We start from the raw sequence: 17,331 nt of genomic DNA on the forward strand, positions 1-17,331 counted from the left end.
GAAAATGCGACCTAGAAAAGTGCAGGAACCAGTCCAGGCAGTCACTAGGAGTCAACACTGACCCGGTGCACATTTGGATGAAAGCATCAGATCCTGTGGAAACTTCTGAGCCACGGTCCAGATCTGGGACAGGATCAGCATCACATGGGCAGGGATAAAACTGGGGCTGCCAGGCCATTTTGAGAGAACTCTAAAACTTGAACAAGGAGAGGTTGTCCTTGTTCCTCTAGGCCAGTGTTTTTCCAACTTGGCCAGTTTAAGATGGGTGGACTTCCACTCCCAGAATTCTCCAGCCAACACTGTGATAAACCCTATCGCAAAACATCACAAACCCTAACACAACACAGCCCAAAACACTGGCACTGATGATGTTACCTAGTTGGGTAATGAAACATCTGCAAGCAAACAGCCAAGCTCAGAGAGCACCAAGGAGTCCACACAACACAACTGCTTGCTGTAGTTCTTTTCGACGTTTATTTCTTGCCCAGCTCCGAGGATTCCTGTACTGGACAGGAGGTTGGACTAGGAGACCTTCAGGTCCCTTTCAACTCTATGGGGACGAACACTCAACTCCTGCAGAATCCTTTGGTGCTAGAGAAATGTTTGGCTCTGAACCTTTGAATGGGGGAAGTGACATGAAGCCAGGTCTGTTGTTTTGAGCTTCATGGTGGGAGACGCAGGAAAAACATAAGTAAAGCAAAAATGCCTCCTCCCCCCAATTTTTCAGTTGAAACTGTGGTTAAGTCTGTCCATGTGTTGTGAGATTAAGGCATTTTCATTGTATCTTCTGACTGCTAGTTGGTGTTCATGGACACGCTCTGCTAGCCTTCTGCCTGTCTGTCCTATGTAGTGGCTGTTACAGTCCTTACACTGTATGTTGATGTACTGTATATAAACTACTGTATATTACTCCACTGTAGAGTCATACTGTAGTATGAATCTACTGTACTGACTCTACTGTAGATAATAGATGACTCCACTGTACATATAGTACTAGATGACTCTACTATAATTAATGTGTGTGTGCGCGCGTGCACGCGTGCCTTCAGATCAGTGTTGACTCCCGGCAACTGCCTGGACCAGTCCCTGCAGTTTTCTTGGCATCATTTTCAGAAACGGCTTGCCATTACCTTCTTCATAGGGCTAAGAGAGAGTGACTGGCCTAAGGTCAGCTGGCTCTGGAGAACTCACAGCCTCCTGCTTTCTATCCCAGTGCCTTAACCACTACACCAAACTGGCTCTCAACTATGTTAGACTCTACATTTAATACATAGATGTGATGGAATGGACTTATGAAGGCCAGGCTCAGGGAGATAAGCGTGTTCTTAGCCCCCAACAGGAGCGTGGGAAGTTCAAGAAGATGAGGCTGGCACCTCCCTAAGGAATTCACAGTGTTGTGGCTGGCTGGCTTGGGAACTAGGATTCAGCCTGGGGAGATTTCTGTCTGGAGGTTGAAGCTAATAAACGGAACAGAGCTGTATTTGCATTGTCTCTTGGAGTTCTTTGGGCTGAACCTGACATCAATCTCCCCAGACTCAGCCTAGTTCCCAAGCCAGCCAGCCAGCCACAACACCATGAATTCCTTAGGGAGGTGCCAGCCTCATCTTCTTGAACCTCCCATGCTCTTGTTGGGGGCTAAGAACACGCTTATCTCCCTGAGCCTGGCCTTAATAAGTCCATTCCATCACAATAGATGACTCTACTGTATATAAGCTACTGTATATAAACAGGGAGAAAACCCCACACTCACTCACATTGACGATGTTACCTGGGTGGGTCATGAAACATCTGCAAGCCAACAACCAAGCTCAGTGAGCACCAAGGACTCCACACTTCAAGGTTGATGTCAGCCCTTTGAGGTGGGCCAGGTCAGGAAACAGACACCATAAGAAACACTAGAAACTATTGATAAAGGCTACATTAACAGAATCGTGAAAACCTGACAGCTCATATTTTGCTAATGGTGGTTGTGCATGTCCTCCAAGGTCATCTCTGTGGTCTTCTACAGCTGTAGTTACTGAGTTCTGGGTTTCCCCTGTGTCCTCTGGGAATCTCAGATCTATCACTCTGCCTGCTTTTTGTCTAAGAGACTGTTAATCTCAGGTCCCTTCCTTCTTCCCGGGCACACGGGCACAGGGCACATGGCCTTTGACTCTCCTCCTGGTAGGATGCAGTTCACTCGGTGCTAGGCCACTGTTTTTCAAAGGTGGCCACTTTAAGATGGATGAACCTCAACTCCCAGAATTCCCCAGCCAGCATGCCAGCTGGGCAATTCTGGGAGCTGAAGTCCACCCATCTTAAAGTGGCCAAGTCTGAAAAACACTCATCTAGGCATTCGTGAATTATCAGCTGCACCAGAGCAATTGTCCCCTCTGGCCACCCAGCCCCTTCAGCTCTGTCCTATCTCTCACCTTGGAGTCCTAGTTCTTACTCACGCTGGAATGATGCAACTGGCTTTATGACTTGTTTGTCTTCTGACTGACGGCATCTCCATACCTTCTGCCCATTTGGCAAAGCACTTAAGGAAAATTATAATTTACAGTAATGATCTACAAGGTAAACAGCAGTACCTAAAGGAAAATGAATAGGAACAGAAGCGGTAAATAATGTGCAAACCCTATACGGAGTGGCTCGTAGTACATGCTAAAGCAGAACATTGTTTTGGCTTAACCTTTTGTGGGATGCTAGATTGAAAAACCAGGTTTATGCCTTAGCATGGTGCCTGCGTTCCCATGACCTTGACAAAGATCATTAAGCACAGCAATAGCTTCGTATGATGGGGTAATACAGAAGGGTCCTTGGACCAAACACGGTTGATGTACAAATTCTTTATCTTCTTAACAGGTTTTTTTAGTTATTTGAGGGAAATAACTTGGGGGAGGGTGTGTGTGAATTCCACTGATTTAGTTTAAATAAGGCTGGTTAAATAAACCACAACCGAGTTGACATGTTAACCCCAAACTAGCCACATTGATGGGTTCACAATACTAGCTTGGCTAAAACACAGTAGGTAGCTTGCTATTTTGCATCTTGCGTGAATGCAGGCAGTTGGGGTCATTCAGCAAACTATGGCTTCCTTAACCATGGTTCAGAGTTGGGAAAATGCGGCTGAGAGCTTAACATGTCATGCAACCCACACTCTGGGTTTCATTTCTTAATAAACACCCATAAGCCAAGTTTTAAGAGGATGGCACCTAGCCATATTTTACTCTCCCCACGGATTGAACATGTACAAAGAACAATTTCCCTTAAGTTGCGGGGAAGTAACAGGGCTGTAGCATCCAAAGTTTGTCTCCACTTCTGTAGGATGTATAAGCTGTCCATATGGGCTGTGGATGATGGGAGCGGTAGTCCCGCACATCTGGATCAGATGGAGAAAGTTGGAAAAAGACCACGTTGCGAGCGAAGCGCTACCCGAACCCACTCCGAGCTGGACTTCTTCGCCTCCTCAAAGGTTGCGCCACGGCACCCTTCACACACACGCGCGCGCGCGCGCCACCTCCAGCGAGCCCCTCGCCAGGACTCCGCGGGCGTCCTGGGCAAGGGCGCAACGGCTTTAAGGAAGCGGCGCTTTCTTCCTAGGCGGGCACGTGCAAAGCCGAATCCTTGCCCCGCCGGGGGGCTAACTTCCGTGCAAAACCCGCACGCCCGTTTTGGCAACGGCTGGGAAGGGAGGCACGCGCGCACACACACACACACACCCACACACCCGCATACACCAGACCCGAGCCGAGCGAGGCACACATGCGCAGTGCGCGGATGCCATATTGGAATGAGGGTGTAGAAGTGGAAGGAGACAGGAGCCGAGCGCACGGCGGCTGTGCCATTTGGTCCCCGCGGGAGGGCAAGAAGGGGACCGAAACTTCACGCAGGTAAGCCCGGGCGCTCGGCGCCTCCGCTTGCCCGAAGCCGAGCCAGATTCCCCGGAGGACGCGAGGTCTCTCGCGGAGAGAGATGCGTGGACCGCGGGGCTGGGCTTTTTTCTCCGTTTTCCACCCAATTTCCCTGATCCCTTTTTGGCAGGTTTATTAATAGCCAAGTTGCGGGAAGGGAGGGGGAATCCGGCGCGTCTCTCCAGCCTTCGCAGCCTCAAGTTTTGGCCAAGTGGGGCTCTGGGGTCCGCCTGCCTTCCAGAGGATGTCCCCCCGCGGGCTCTGCGCAGCGCTCGGCGGTTTCCCCGGGAAAGCGGGGCTGAAGCCGCCTCGCTGGACTTGCAGCCCGCCAGCTGGCCGGCGCCGCTTCCGCAGGAGAAAGTGCGGGCGCCGCTGGGCTCCTCCGCAGGCTCCCTGCTCCGGATGGCCGCCGGGGCTCTCGGGGGACCCGCACCCTCCAGGTAGGAGGTGGCAGCCCTGGGCTAGATCCGATCCAGAGTTGGGCGCGCCCAAGTCCACGCCTAACTCTGGAGACTGCGGGCACAGCGCGCGGATTTTTCTAGCCCGGTCTGGCTCGTGCCGAGTTCTCGGGAGGGAGGGGGGAACTCTGCAGCCTCGCCTAACCGGAGCTGACTTCCGAGGAAGACAGTATAGGATCGCTTCTTCCATGGTGCGCATCTCTGGGCTTTGGACGACCCCCCCCCCCCAGCCTCCCACTTTGCCAGTGTGCGTTTGAAGATGCGCTTTGCTGGCCTCTTTTCCGAGTTGACGGGTAGGAGCGAAAGCAGATTTTCTCCCAGACCCGTTGCCTTTCCAGGCATGTTGGATTCCAGTCCCAGGGATGGCGTCAGGAACGCAGCAGAGCAACGGGGGGTTGGTCTGGTTTTCCTTTTTCCCCCTTTCCTTGAGGAAAGTCAATTTAGGAAGACGACGTGTCTTTGGGAGAATGGCTAGAATGACTCGTCCCACGACGTGCTTAACCAGCGAAATTAAAGACCCTGGACTGCGTTCGCACGATGCGCTGATCCTGGTTAGTTTTTAACTCTGGTTAACATTTGGGGGGCTTAGCTTCGCACCCACCCCCGCTGGTTTCGTGAGCTCTTGAGTGTGTGTGAACCCAGAAAACGGTCAATTCTGTAAGCAGGCGAAACGTGTTGTGTGAGCGCGGCACATACACGTGCACAAGCGCGCCTTCCCCCCAAACTTTCAGATATATAGAAATGACTCCCGGAGAATAATCCATCCTTTTCATTAATGCCATGCCGTGCGTGGAAATACGCCGCATAGGTATTTAAAGAGCTTATTTCAACATGGCGGGCTTAGAAACGGAAAATAAGCACGTTTTCCCCATTAAAAGGGGAAGATGGGGAGAGAGCAGGAACCGCGGCCGAAGTCAATTCGATTTCTGCTGAGTCAACATGAGCAAGGATGGGGGTCGTGTCGTGGGCGGGCAGGCTGCGATCCTAAACAACCTGAGGCTTCACCAGGCGTTCCTTCGGAGGCGACCCCGTTGACTTCCATGCTGGGACTTGTTCACGCGTTCTGGGGCAAAGGGGTGATAGGACGCGCTTCGGTGAGAAAGGGGAGAAGCAGCTCCTCGGCCGTAAGGTCCCCCCCCCCCCCCCGGTTCATAAGCGAGTGCAATTATTTTCAGTAGAAGCAGCAGGGGTGAGTTCACACAACCCGCTAGACTAGACTGACTTGGAGCGAGCTGAACGCGTTGAGAGAACCCGGCCTTTGGATCAGCGTGTGATGTCGCTAAAGCCAATCTGTCAAGGCGTTGATTATGAGCACAGAAATGTGTCTTTTTAAAAGGCGGGTTTAGACGTGTCCTATGAGTCCAGCCAGCTCAAGCAGTTGAGCTAGGATGGAAGCCTTAAAACTGGGAGGCCGCGGACCCTTTTCTTTTCTTTTCTTTACTGCTTCGACGAGGACCCATAGCAGACTCCCAAGATTTCAGCAGTCTGCGTTTCTTCCCTTCCCGTGTTTAACATCCCAAACATTCTGAAGACCCGAAACACTTCATGCCAATACTGTGATTCTGGAGCGTATTCACACGACGCTCGCTAAACGCATGGGCTTGGCGGGGTGTCTTAACCCAACCAATGGGCTTTATTCAGAGGGGCGTGGAGCCATGTGTGAACCCAGGCGAGGTCCCGTTGCTTAACGGGGTTGAGTTCGTTTGTTTCTGGCTTCAACAGCAACAAAGAAATACATGAAATGGACCGATTCTGGGCCCGTTCAGCTGGGATTAGCTATCTCGACTGGGTTTCAAGTGAACCCGGGTTGTAGAGGACCAACGTCGACTCCTTCAGTTGTGGTCACTTGTGGCTGTTAAGCGGGTTAGAAAGCGGAAGGTGAGAAGTGACCGCAAGAGACCCTGAGGGAGCGCTGGCTTTGGAGGCAAAGCAGGGTCAGGTCTCATTAGTGCTTGGATGGAGGGCCACGTAGAAATCCCGGAGTGGTAGACCGGACTGGGAGGTCGTAAAACATCCCGGAAAAACGCTTAGTTCGAGACTTTAACCTGGGCTGCGATGCTGCCTTGTGAACGTTAGAACTGCCATTCGGATTAATCCCGAAGGACAAATGTTGCAGACCGGTCTTCTTTCTGTTTTTGGAAGGCGGCTTCCGACCTGTGCAGCGGATTTGGCTCTCCTGCGCGCATCCGTAAAAATGCGAATACTCGCGGGTGCAAAGAGATCGCTGAGTCCCGGCATAATTGGGGGGGGGGGGAGGATGACTAGCTGTGTTCACACAACGTGCATAACCCGGATGATCAACGCATTTCCTGGGTCCGCACAGTAAACCATAGGCTTAGCCGATCGGCTGGGTGCGCGCAAGGCGCTGAGGCCCGCCGCAAAACAACCCAGGTTCAAGCTATATTCCCATATGCGAATGAAGGTTCAGCGCGCCCTGTGGCTGGCAACCAGAGCTTGGTGGCTTGTTCGGGCGGTTTATTCCAGACGCGAGAGCGAAGGAAACTGGGTGGGCGCGGCGTGATCTGGTTTCGCAGTTCCGTGTCTGAATTCAAGGGGATCTCCTTCGCGCGGGCCACCTTGGTATCCAGTTCGTGCGCCCCTTTGTATGCAGGCATCAGCTGGATCAACTGCCTCGCGGCGGCTCGCCCCGCTTCTCCCGGGCCGGGCCTCCGCTCAGACTTCCCGCGGAGCGGAGCGGAGCGCGTCGGGCTCCCGAGGGGCAGGGAAGGGCTGGAGAAACCAGCGGAGGTTTGAATTGCGCGCGTCCCCGCAAGCGCGTTGCGCAAACGCGCCTCCCTTTCGCAAGAGAAGGGTAGCCGGGAAGGAGCGGGGCGGGGACGTGTGGTTGGAAAACGGGGGTGGGGGGGGGGAGGTCGTTTGGCAAGAAAATACCGAGTGGGAATTTTCGCCTCGTTTCGAGAAAAAGCGGCCGAAAGCGTGGGAGAAGTGGACTTGTGGGTGGGTGTGCGCGCGCGCCCGCGTGCACACGGTGTCCACAACATGCCATTTTAGGCTAAAATGGGGTTCCATGGTTTGTAGTTTCAGATACTCCGTGCAAACGGGGATGTTGCATTGCGACTGCATGGGGCACCCTGAGGCATACATGTTGGGTGAAGGCAGATACGCACATAGACAACGCATTCCTAATAAACCCACTTCTCCCCCGCCCCCAGCCACACTTTTAAAATTTAACTTAACACCAAGATTTCTTGACATCATTTTTGCAAGACCGAAGGTTTATCCTTTAAGGGGTAACGGACTTACCTCATTCCATGACTTTGCACTGGGGCTGCAATCTCAGAGGACGTGCAGGGGCTGGGTTCATGCAACAACCAGAGCCACCTACCCAGCTCACCAAGGTTGAGGCTCACCAAGATGAGAGTGTTGTGTGAATGCTGCTGTTAGATCTGGGAAAGTGTGTTGTGTGAATCCAGCCAGAGAGTGTGCTTTACCGCTCTCAAACACAGGTGCCCCGGGCCTCTTTTCTAAGGATAGGCCCCTTGGTGATGGAGTCAGGAGGAAATATTCTAGACACCACTTAGTTGAGATCCTAAAACGGGTGGTGTGGGGGGGTTTCTTCCCCCACCTGGACATGGAATTCTTTTTAAAGGCGAGCTTCTTCTTAACTGGCCTTCTCCAGTGTGGTTCACTCCAAGGGGACTACAATACCCATCATCCCAGCCACAAATAAAAGGCTATCGGTTTGGAAAGGATAATCTAGCGGCTACATACACAGTGGGGTTGGCTAGTCCCTTAGTGGCCTGGAATTGCTGCCTTGAACCATCGGCCTCCTGGATTTTTTCCCTTTTATTTTTGTCAATGTGAATTGTTATAGGTTTTATTTGTATACTTATTTATTGTTTTAACGTGTTGTGAGCTGCCCAGAGTCCCCCATTGGGGGGGAGATGGGCGGGGGACAAATTTAATAAATAAATAAATAATGCTGGCGAGCCCTTGTTGGAAAAATCTGTAGACTGTTTCAGCTGAAGTCTTAGGTCTGTTAATAGAGAAGTCCTAGATTCTCTCCTCCTCCCCCCCCCCAATTTACGAAGGAACAAACCCCTCTCTCTCAGCCCTAGGAAGGAGGCCAGGGCAAACCCCTTCTGAAAAACCCTGCTAAGAAAACTGCAGGGACTTGTCCAGGCAGTCTCCAAGAATCGGACACAACTGAACGGATAAAAAAAAATAATAGTGAAACTATTGCTTTGTGTGTGTGTGTGTGAGGGCTGTGTGTTCATTTTGAAAATGATTCAGAAGAACCCTTGCCAGCACAGCATTTTAGAATAGCTTGATTTCTTTCAAAGGCTCTTTTAAAGAATCTACTCATTACATTTAAGACATTTCTTAAAGCAGGGCCACGTTTTCCAGGTCCATGCAACCAGAGGCCTGAAAAGAGAGGGGTTGGGTCTGTGTCCAGAGCACTCCTTCCTCACCATGTGTGTCAAGGATGCAGAATCCTAATATCAGATGGAAGTGGTGGCTTAAAGTCATTGAAGTAAGTCTCACTAAACTTGGTAGCATAGAATCAGAGTAGGTAAGTTGGAAGGGAACTTAAGTGTCATCTAGTCTGACCCTCTGACGAGTGCGGGAGGAAGTTAAGGCTGCATTGTGAGGCTCTGTTGTTACAACCTTCTTAACCTACTGAATTAGCCTGTTTTCTGGATCTATGCTATATATTAAACCAGTGTTTCTCAACCTTGGCAACTTTAACAGGTATGGACTTCCACTCCCAGAATTCCCCAGCCAGGAATTCTGGGAGTGGAAGTCCACACACCTTAAAGTTGCCAAGGTTGAAAAACACTGTATTAAACTCTGAACTATCCAAATGGACTGGATTCACATAACATGCAAACCTCCCCAAAACTTAATTCAAGATAACCAGGCTGAGCATGTTGTGCAAATGTAGCCATTACATTTTTTGACTTGACGAAGCACACAAGGGAGCTTCTTTTCCAAGGATCAAGCTTCAAACAACATTGCAGTGCCCTCTCATTTTTCTTTAAAGGAAATATGCAGGGCTGCATTTTAGATTGTGGGACCATCTAGGGCGGTGTTTCTCAATCTCGGCCACTTTAAGATGAGTGGACTTCAATTCCCAGAATTCCCCAGCCAGCATGCTGGCTGGGGAATTCTGGGAGTTGAAGTCCACTCATCTTAAAGTTGTCAGAGTTGAGAAACACTGAGTTAGAGTTTAAAATCATCACATTGCAGCAGGCCTGGCAATACCCACTTTGAGTCAGGCTGGAAAAACCGAACAGGATTGGAAAGAGGTGAATTTGATCAGTGGGTCAAACAGAGTGTGAGACCTGGCGGACGGCCTCTTCTCTTGGGGTGGGGTCCCCTGGGCTTCCCAGATCCTTTCTAGTCCTTGATTTATTGCAACAACAACAGCTTTGCAGGGAATCTGGAAGAGAGATTTTGTTCCTGCAGTTCTGGTTGAACGCTGGCGGGGTTACCTTGGTGGAGACCACCTGGGAAAACATTCTTTGCTCTGCCCCCCACCTTGAGAATCTCACCCCGAGGTGCTTGTTCCAACTCCTGGAGACTTCCTTGAGTTGCGGGAAGAATTCAAAGGGAGACATGTTGTTGCTGGCATGAGAACAGAGAGCTCGTCCTAAAAACCAGAATGCAGGTTTTGCAATCTCCAGCTGAAACGAGATCCGAAGCTGTTGTTCGTAAGGCGCCCTCCAGGTCCTACGGATGAAAATGTTCCTTTTTATAATGCTACTGGGATTTCTGTCAGGGACCCCCCACTTTGCTCTTGTCTTTAGAGCAAAACACAACCTTTGTGAAACGGTTGCACGTTTAGATCGACCAACCGGGCCGGGGTGCATCGTTGGGGAATGGCGCGTCCCACGTGGAAAATCCCTTTCAGTGGCTTGCAAATGTTTGTTTTCTGAAAGGGTGAGTGCTTGTAACTTCGTCAGAGTAATGAATGGGAGAGGGTAGGAATGAGAAGGGGAGGGCTTTTTTTAAAGGATCGCCTCTTTGATGTGACACCACTGGTGTTCCCATCAGCCTGACACGGTGCCTGCCCTACCTGGCTGTTTTTATCTTTTTGAAAAACACTTTTTAAACAGGAGAAACTGGCACATGGCAAAGCAGACACCTTCCAGCATGATGCTTTGTTTGGAAATGTGCCCGCCAGCCCAGAAAAGCAGCCTGGGGTGAGGAGGAGGAAGATCTAGAGCGGTGTTTATCAAACTTGGCAGCTTGAAGACGTGTGGGTTTCAACTCCCAGAATTCCCCAGCCAGCATGGAAATGATGAAAACTGTTGCACTGTCACATTGCAAGCGTCACCCCTTGCGTGTGAACATCAGGAGGTGTATGCACGTACCAAAGAGGCAGAATTTGTCTTGCGATGGTGTAATAGTGCTTTCCTCATTTTGATGAACGACAGCTAGTTTGCTGTAGTGCAGTGTTTCTCAACCTTGGCAACTTTAAGACCTGTGGACTTCAACTCCCAGAATTCCCCTGGCTGGGGAATTCTGGGAGTTGAAGTCCACAGGTCTTAAAGTTGCCAAGGTTGAGAAACACTGGTATAATGGTGAAGACAACAGGAGACTGTGAGTTGTAATCCCACCTTAGGCACAAAGCCAGCTGGGCTACCTTGGGCCAGTCACTTTCCGTCGACCCAGGGAAGGAGACAATGGCAAACCACTTCCGAAATCTTGCCAAGAAAACTGCAGGAACCAGTCCGGGCAGTCGCCAGGAGTCAACACTGACTCGAAGGCGCATACCCAGAGCCGTTTTGTGCAAGCCTCAGATCCTGTGGCAGGGGAATTCTGGGAGTTGAAGTCCATGCATCCTCAAGTTGCCCAGGTGAAAAACACTGGTTTAGGGTATCCAGGCCTTGCATTGTATGAGAGAGAGAGAGAGAGAGAGAGAGAGATTGCAAAGGGGAAAGATTTATCCGTGGGAAAAGTCTGTTCAGGGTCTCCCTCCTTATTTCTGCAGGAATGTCGTGCTCCGGGATGAACTGAGCAACAAAGGAGTGTTTGCCTGCGTGATGGAGGGAGGGACGTCTGTGCTCCCCAACATGGAAGATTCTTGTCACCTCCCTCTGGAAAAGCATCCAAGCCCAGCGAATGGGAACGCAGAACAATTTCATTCAGGTGCTTTTTAAAAAAATACCCCTACCCACGTGGTAACTTTAAACATGCCTTGTCCGGACAAATAAAACAACTTCTGGCTTCATGCGAGGGTCCGGTTCATGCCACAGGCTAAGGAGATGTCCATTTGCCAAGCTCCCAGCCTCATTTTATCCTAGCCCCGTGTGTTGTTCCAACAGTAGTTGGATTCACCCCTGCGGCTAAGCCAGAGAGGGATTTGATTGACCTTGGTTTAAGATGTTGTGGGAATCCAGCCATTGTGGGTTGAAGTTTATGGCTTAGCAAGAGGAACTTGCTAAGTACATTGTGGAACGGGCAGAAGGACCAAGGACGGGGAAGTGAGACGTGAAGTTCTGCCCCCTCTCTTTAAAACTCACCGTCTTTGAGAATGGGACGGCCTGAAACTCCATCTCGATCTATTTATATATCCTTATCCGGTCGGAAATATATGTTGTGGTCCGGATGTTCCTTCCAGGATGCTCTTTTTAATGCCTCTATGGTTGCAAACAGTGGTTTTCTATTCCTAAAAAATAAGGAGCGCGACATTGTCGGGGTCCTCATGCATTTCATAAACCTGTCTGGGGAAGTTCCTGCTTTGGGCATTTTGTCTCGGCAGCATCTTTTAATCCTCCGGGAGCCGCGATGATCGATGTTTTCCTGCACGGCATGAGAAGCATGGGTTTTAAAGGCTTAGCGGGATCCACAGGATATTGCACAAAACAGATTTGATCCCTTTGCTTTGGGATTCCAAAGTTGAAGACGCAGGGGAGAAAGCGTTTGGGTTTTGCAGGGATCGAGTTCTTCTTTCAGATCTCTTGGTTCATCCAACCTTTTCTTGGATGAGTTGCATAGGAGAAGAAGAAGGGGGGGAAAAGGACAGGTTACTGGTGATATTGAATATTTGCATCCAAAGTGAGAAGAGGGGTCTGCGGGGGGGGGCAAAAAAGTCAAGATGGAGGGTCCGTGACTGTGGGTTTAAAGCCCCGCCTTTTTTACCTACATTGCAGTGTGTGTAAAAAAGGGCAGTGCTTCAGTCACACAATTGCAACCACCATCTTGACTTTTTTTGACCCCCACCCCTCTCAGGGAAGCCCCTGAATGTCAATGGGAGATTTCTCGCTTTTCCCGGAAAATATTGGCTGCAAAAGAGATTTGCTTGCACCCAAAACAAGGGAAGGAAGCATTAAATTACCGTTCTGTATCTTCTCAGAGTCTGTCCTCTATCTCAAAAACCTTCTGAGGGCTTGGAGTTGTGGGTTGTTGGGGTTTTTTTGGACCCTCAGAGAATCCCTAGATCAGTGTTTCTCAACCTTGGCCACTTTGAGTTGTCTGGACTTCAACTCCCAGAATTCCCCAGCCAGCTGGGTTTCTGGTCCTCATTAAGTTGTTGTCGTAACTTATTAGGCCCTTGCTGGCTGGGGAATTCTGGGAGTTGAAGTCCAGACAACTCAAAGTGGCCAAGGTTGAGAAACACTGCATTAGAGTGTTAACAATCTTCAATCAATACTGTATAAATACCATTGCACCCAAATAATATAATGTACCACTTGTGTTTTATCGTAATTCAATAGAACAGTATTAAAAACTAATAATAATTTATTACTGGTCTCCAGTAATAGTGCTTTTTCACGAGCAAATGATCAGTGTGTGAAAAGGTTACTTTTTGGTGGTGTGGGGGGAAAGGCATATAGAGCAATGTTCAGAAGATACATTGGGGGGAGATGGGCGGGGGACAACTTTAATAAATAAATAAATATGCAGATGCAGCATTTACAGGAAAAGCCGTTTGCGCCAGCTAAAGGAGAGCTCTCCTGTCTCGTAACTTCATTTTTGGGGGCCCTTCTGTGAAATTGGTCATTATTTATTGGCTTCTGTTGTTATTACTATTACTATGATATTTGTTTAAAACAGATGAAAGCTCCAACTGCGAGGAGGCTGATTTCAACTGGGATGAATACCTGGAAGAGTCTGAATCCACGGCGGCTCCACACTCTTTATTTAAGCACGTACGTACTTTGCCAGAACGGTAGGGTTTCTAGTCCTCATTAAGTGGTTGTCGTAACTTAATAGGCCCGACGTAAGAACAGGCTTTCTCCCTAGCAGTTTTTCAATTAAGTAAACCTGTGTTTCTCAACCTTAGCAACTTTCAGATGTGTGGACTTCAACTCCCAGAATTCCCCAGCCAGCATGGCTGGCTGGGGAATTCTGGGAGTTGAAGTCCACCCATCTGAAAGTGATCAAGGTTGAGAAATCCTGCTATAGCTGAAAGGGATAGACTGGAATTGTTTAGTTCTTGGGGATTCTCCATTGAACTGCAAGTAGCTGGCGTCACAGGGAATTGATCGTGGTGGGGCTAAAACCCCAGCATCTGTAATCAAATACAGCAACATATTTTAATTATAAACCAGACATTAATATAAAGAAAATGAAGACGCGTGAGGTATCTTTGAAGACTAACAAATTGAGTGCAGCTTTGGTTTTCACGGGCTTGACGCTCCATCTGGTTCGTAGAGAAGCTTTGTCAAAGTATTTTTTATTACTGATTATAGGGGAACGTCGCCACAGACGAAGACGATGCCGCGGTGGTCGTGCCGTAAAATGGGCACAGTAGTGACTAAAATGAGCTAATTATTTTGTCTTTATGAGGAAGAGTGGGAAACAGGAGCGAAAGAAAAAGCAGAAAAGGGAAAAAAAGCAACAACAGAAATTGCACACATAAGGGCTTCCCGTGTGTGTGTGTAGTTTCAATAAAGGATGACTATTTTATTTTAATCGTCCTGGCATAAGCTACATCTGTAAGCAACTTGTTTGTAAGTCGCAAGTAGCGTCTTCAATCCGCTGAGTAATTAGGGCTGTACATTTATCTTCCCAATGTTGAAGGACTAGTCTTTTAGGCATGGAGAAAAATAAATTAAGACACTTAAAACATTTTAAAGAGGAAAGGAAAAAACCATATAGATCGCTCTGCAACGAGCCTCGTTGATTAAATCCACTTAAACCCGGACCACGGATCGCTGAAACTACCCACCCCTTCCTTGCCCCCCGGAACAACATGACCACTTTATCTCATTTCTCAAGGTGGAAATCAGCCTTCAGAGCAGTTTGCAGCCCGGTATGAAGCTCGAGGTGGCCAACAAGCACAGCGCGGACACGTACTGGGTGGCGACCACCATCACCACGTGTGGCCAGCTGCTGCTGCTGCGCTACTGTGGCTATGAAGAAGACCGCCGGGCTGACTTCTGGTGCGATGTGATGACCGCCGACCTCCACCCCGTGGGCTGGTGCACTCAGAACGGGAAAGTGCTGATGCCCCCCGACGGTAAGGCTGGGGAATTCTGGGAGTTGAAGTCCACACCTCTTAAAGTTGCCAAGTTTGAAAAACACTGATTTGAATGATGCACTGATGTATTCATGCTATCAGAATCCAGGCCACCTTGCCTGAAGCTCTCAGAGAAGAGCGATACAGATGTTGGACTACGTCGTGCCCTCGTGTGGGGGGTTTGATGTGACTTCCATGCACCCCTCCGAGACCAGGGAAGATGTCTCCACTTTTATCACCAGGAGACCCTGTTTGGTCCTAATTGGGACTCCTCAGACTTGGTAACCAGAGGTCATTCTCTAATTCCTAATAGAGGCTTTGAACCCTATTGAGTAACATCTGGTACCCCCATCTGGGGAGTCCCGCTAAGGAGGAAGCCAGTCACACAGTGCCTCCTGCTCGTCAGTGCAACTGATTGATTGATTAAGTTTCTAGTCCTGGTGATGAAGCTTAGTCATCAGAGACTTGGAATTCTGGGTATTGTCATCTGGACGTATCTGGAAGCTACTGATTGGGGAAGGCTTCTTCAGGTTTAAAAGGTCAGATTTCCTGCCGCTCAGTACTACAAAACGGAAGTGCTTCTTTCCTGCTTTATTCCACCGATATTCCGGTTTTATTTTGTTTGCTCCCATTGGGTTTCATCAGGCTTGCGTCTCCTGTTTCAAACATGTGATTTTACCCCGTGATATCGAAGTGTGGACTGGCCTTAATTTCTGTTAGGAAATGTTCTGCAATCTAGCTGGGCCTTTTTAAAGCTCCATCATCGTCGTCGTTGTTATTATTATTATTATTATTATTATTATTATTATTATTATTAAAATGCTCCTGGTATCCTAGCAACTTCTAAATAACCTGTGGGCGAAGTAAACAATAGCGAGAAAATGTACAACTGGTGTCCAGCCACAAGAAGCGAGTTAATGGCCTGTAACCCTCCCTAAATAATACTGTGACTGCACTGAAATGCTGAGTGGAAATTTATGGAAGATTTAATGAATACCCAACTTTGTGCTAACGCAGGGGTTCTTCGGTGGCACACGAGTTAGTCAAAAAAGCAACAGCTAAGAGGGTTTGTTTATGTACTCAAATGCGGCTAATTTTATCAACTTCTCCAGGCAAACTGGAGATTCGGGTTGGGGGGGGGCGTCAGGGTGTGGGTGTGTGTTTGTGTGGTGTTGTGTTGTGTTGTGTTCTGAGCTGAGTTCTTTTCTTTGCTTTCTCTGGCCTCTATCACAGTTAAACTACTGAGGGCTGTGTTTGGGTTGTTTTATTTATTGGTTTGTTTGTTTAATTTATTGATTTATACAGTTTATATCAGGGTTCCTCAACCTTGGCGACTTGAAGAGGTGTGGACTTCAACTCCCAGAATTCCCCAGCCAGCATGTTTGTTTTATTGTTTTATTTATTGGTTTGTTTGTTTAATTTATTGATTTATACAGTTTATATCAGGGTTCCTCAACCTTGGCGACTTGAAGAGGTGTGGACTTCAACTCCCAGAATTCCCCAGCCAGCATGGCTGGCTGGGGAATTCTGGGAGTTGAAGTCCACACCTCTTCAAGTCGCCAAGGTTGAGGAACCCTGATTTATATAGCTGGCCATCTCACCAGCAAGCGACTCTGGGCGGTGTACAGCTAGGCTAAAACAATCAATAAATACATTAAAAGATATAAAAACCAACTAAAACAAAAATATAACAGGCAAAGGGATGTTAAAAATAACGGAGCCAGCTCGCTAGCTCACCTGTGAAAATTGCCCGTTTCCCCCTCCCCTTGGTGAACGGAGAGATTTATTTTGCAATCAACTGGGTTAAGGAAATCGATTGGATCCATTTGGATCGAGGTGGGGAAACAGGGCAATTTTGAGAAGGCAACGAAGAAGGACATTTAGAAGATACCCCAAAGATTTAGGATCAGGGGTAAGTGGCCTTCTTCGGAGAAGACATTGCAAAGCCAGGCTGCCAAAATAAAGTCAGTAGGGTCAGTCTTCAACAACAGGGAGCGATCTGGGCTTGGATAGGTCTGATTAGGAAGTGGATGAGAGACCACCAGGAAATCCCACTGTAAGCTGACTGGGAGATCAAAATACATTCTGGAAGAAGTCAGCTGCAAACACCTTGGTTTTGAAAAAACATCCTCATGGAAAGACACAGGTGGAGTGTATCTGCAGTAAAATAAAGAATGTGGAATTCAGTGTTTTTCAAACTTGGCAAGTTTAAGATGTGTGGACTTCAACATGCTGGCTGGGGAATTCTGGGAGCTGAAATCCACACATCTTAAAGTTGCCAAGTTTGAAAAACACTGATGTAATTCATGACACGCTAAGAGGGAATAGTGGCCAAGTTGGGATGTCATAAAAAATCCAGCCCTTTATTTAAAATGATAATTCCTCAAATTTAGTGTCATGCCATACTTAACAGTTAATTCTGTCCACTTCTGGTTTGCATGCAACGAATGCAGTTCCCTTATCGTTTTGCTGGAGCAAACAAGATAAGTTGAAGTTATGAAAGCAGAAATGTAATAATACACACTTTTCTGAGAAAGGGGGTTTGGTT

General features: G+C 48.6%; 1 protein-coding gene across 1 annotated transcript in view; it reads left to right on the forward strand.

The window, feature by feature from the left end:
* The first annotated feature begins 3,706 nt into the window (after window positions 1–3,706).
* Window positions 3,707–17,331, forward strand: part of SFMBT2 (Scm like with four mbt domains 2) — a 61,219-nt gene continuing 47,594 nt past the window's right edge. The window contains exons 1-4 of the mRNA XM_007432623.4: window positions 3,707–3,872; window positions 11,310–11,467; window positions 13,376–13,470; window positions 14,543–14,783. Coding sequence (XP_007432685.2) covers window positions 3,745–3,872; window positions 11,310–11,467; window positions 13,376–13,470; window positions 14,543–14,783 — 622 coding nt within the window. The 5' untranslated portion in view covers window positions 3,707–3,744. The remainder of the gene's footprint in view (window positions 3,873–11,309; window positions 11,468–13,375; window positions 13,471–14,542; window positions 14,784–17,331) is intronic.

This window comes from Python bivittatus, unplaced genomic scaffold, assembly GCF_059951505.1.
Source record: "Python bivittatus isolate LINGU-HERP-01145 unplaced genomic scaffold, Pbiv_v1 ctg000330_np1212, whole genome shotgun sequence".
Classification (NCBI taxonomy): domain Eukaryota; kingdom Metazoa; phylum Chordata; class Lepidosauria; order Squamata; family Pythonidae; genus Python; species Python bivittatus.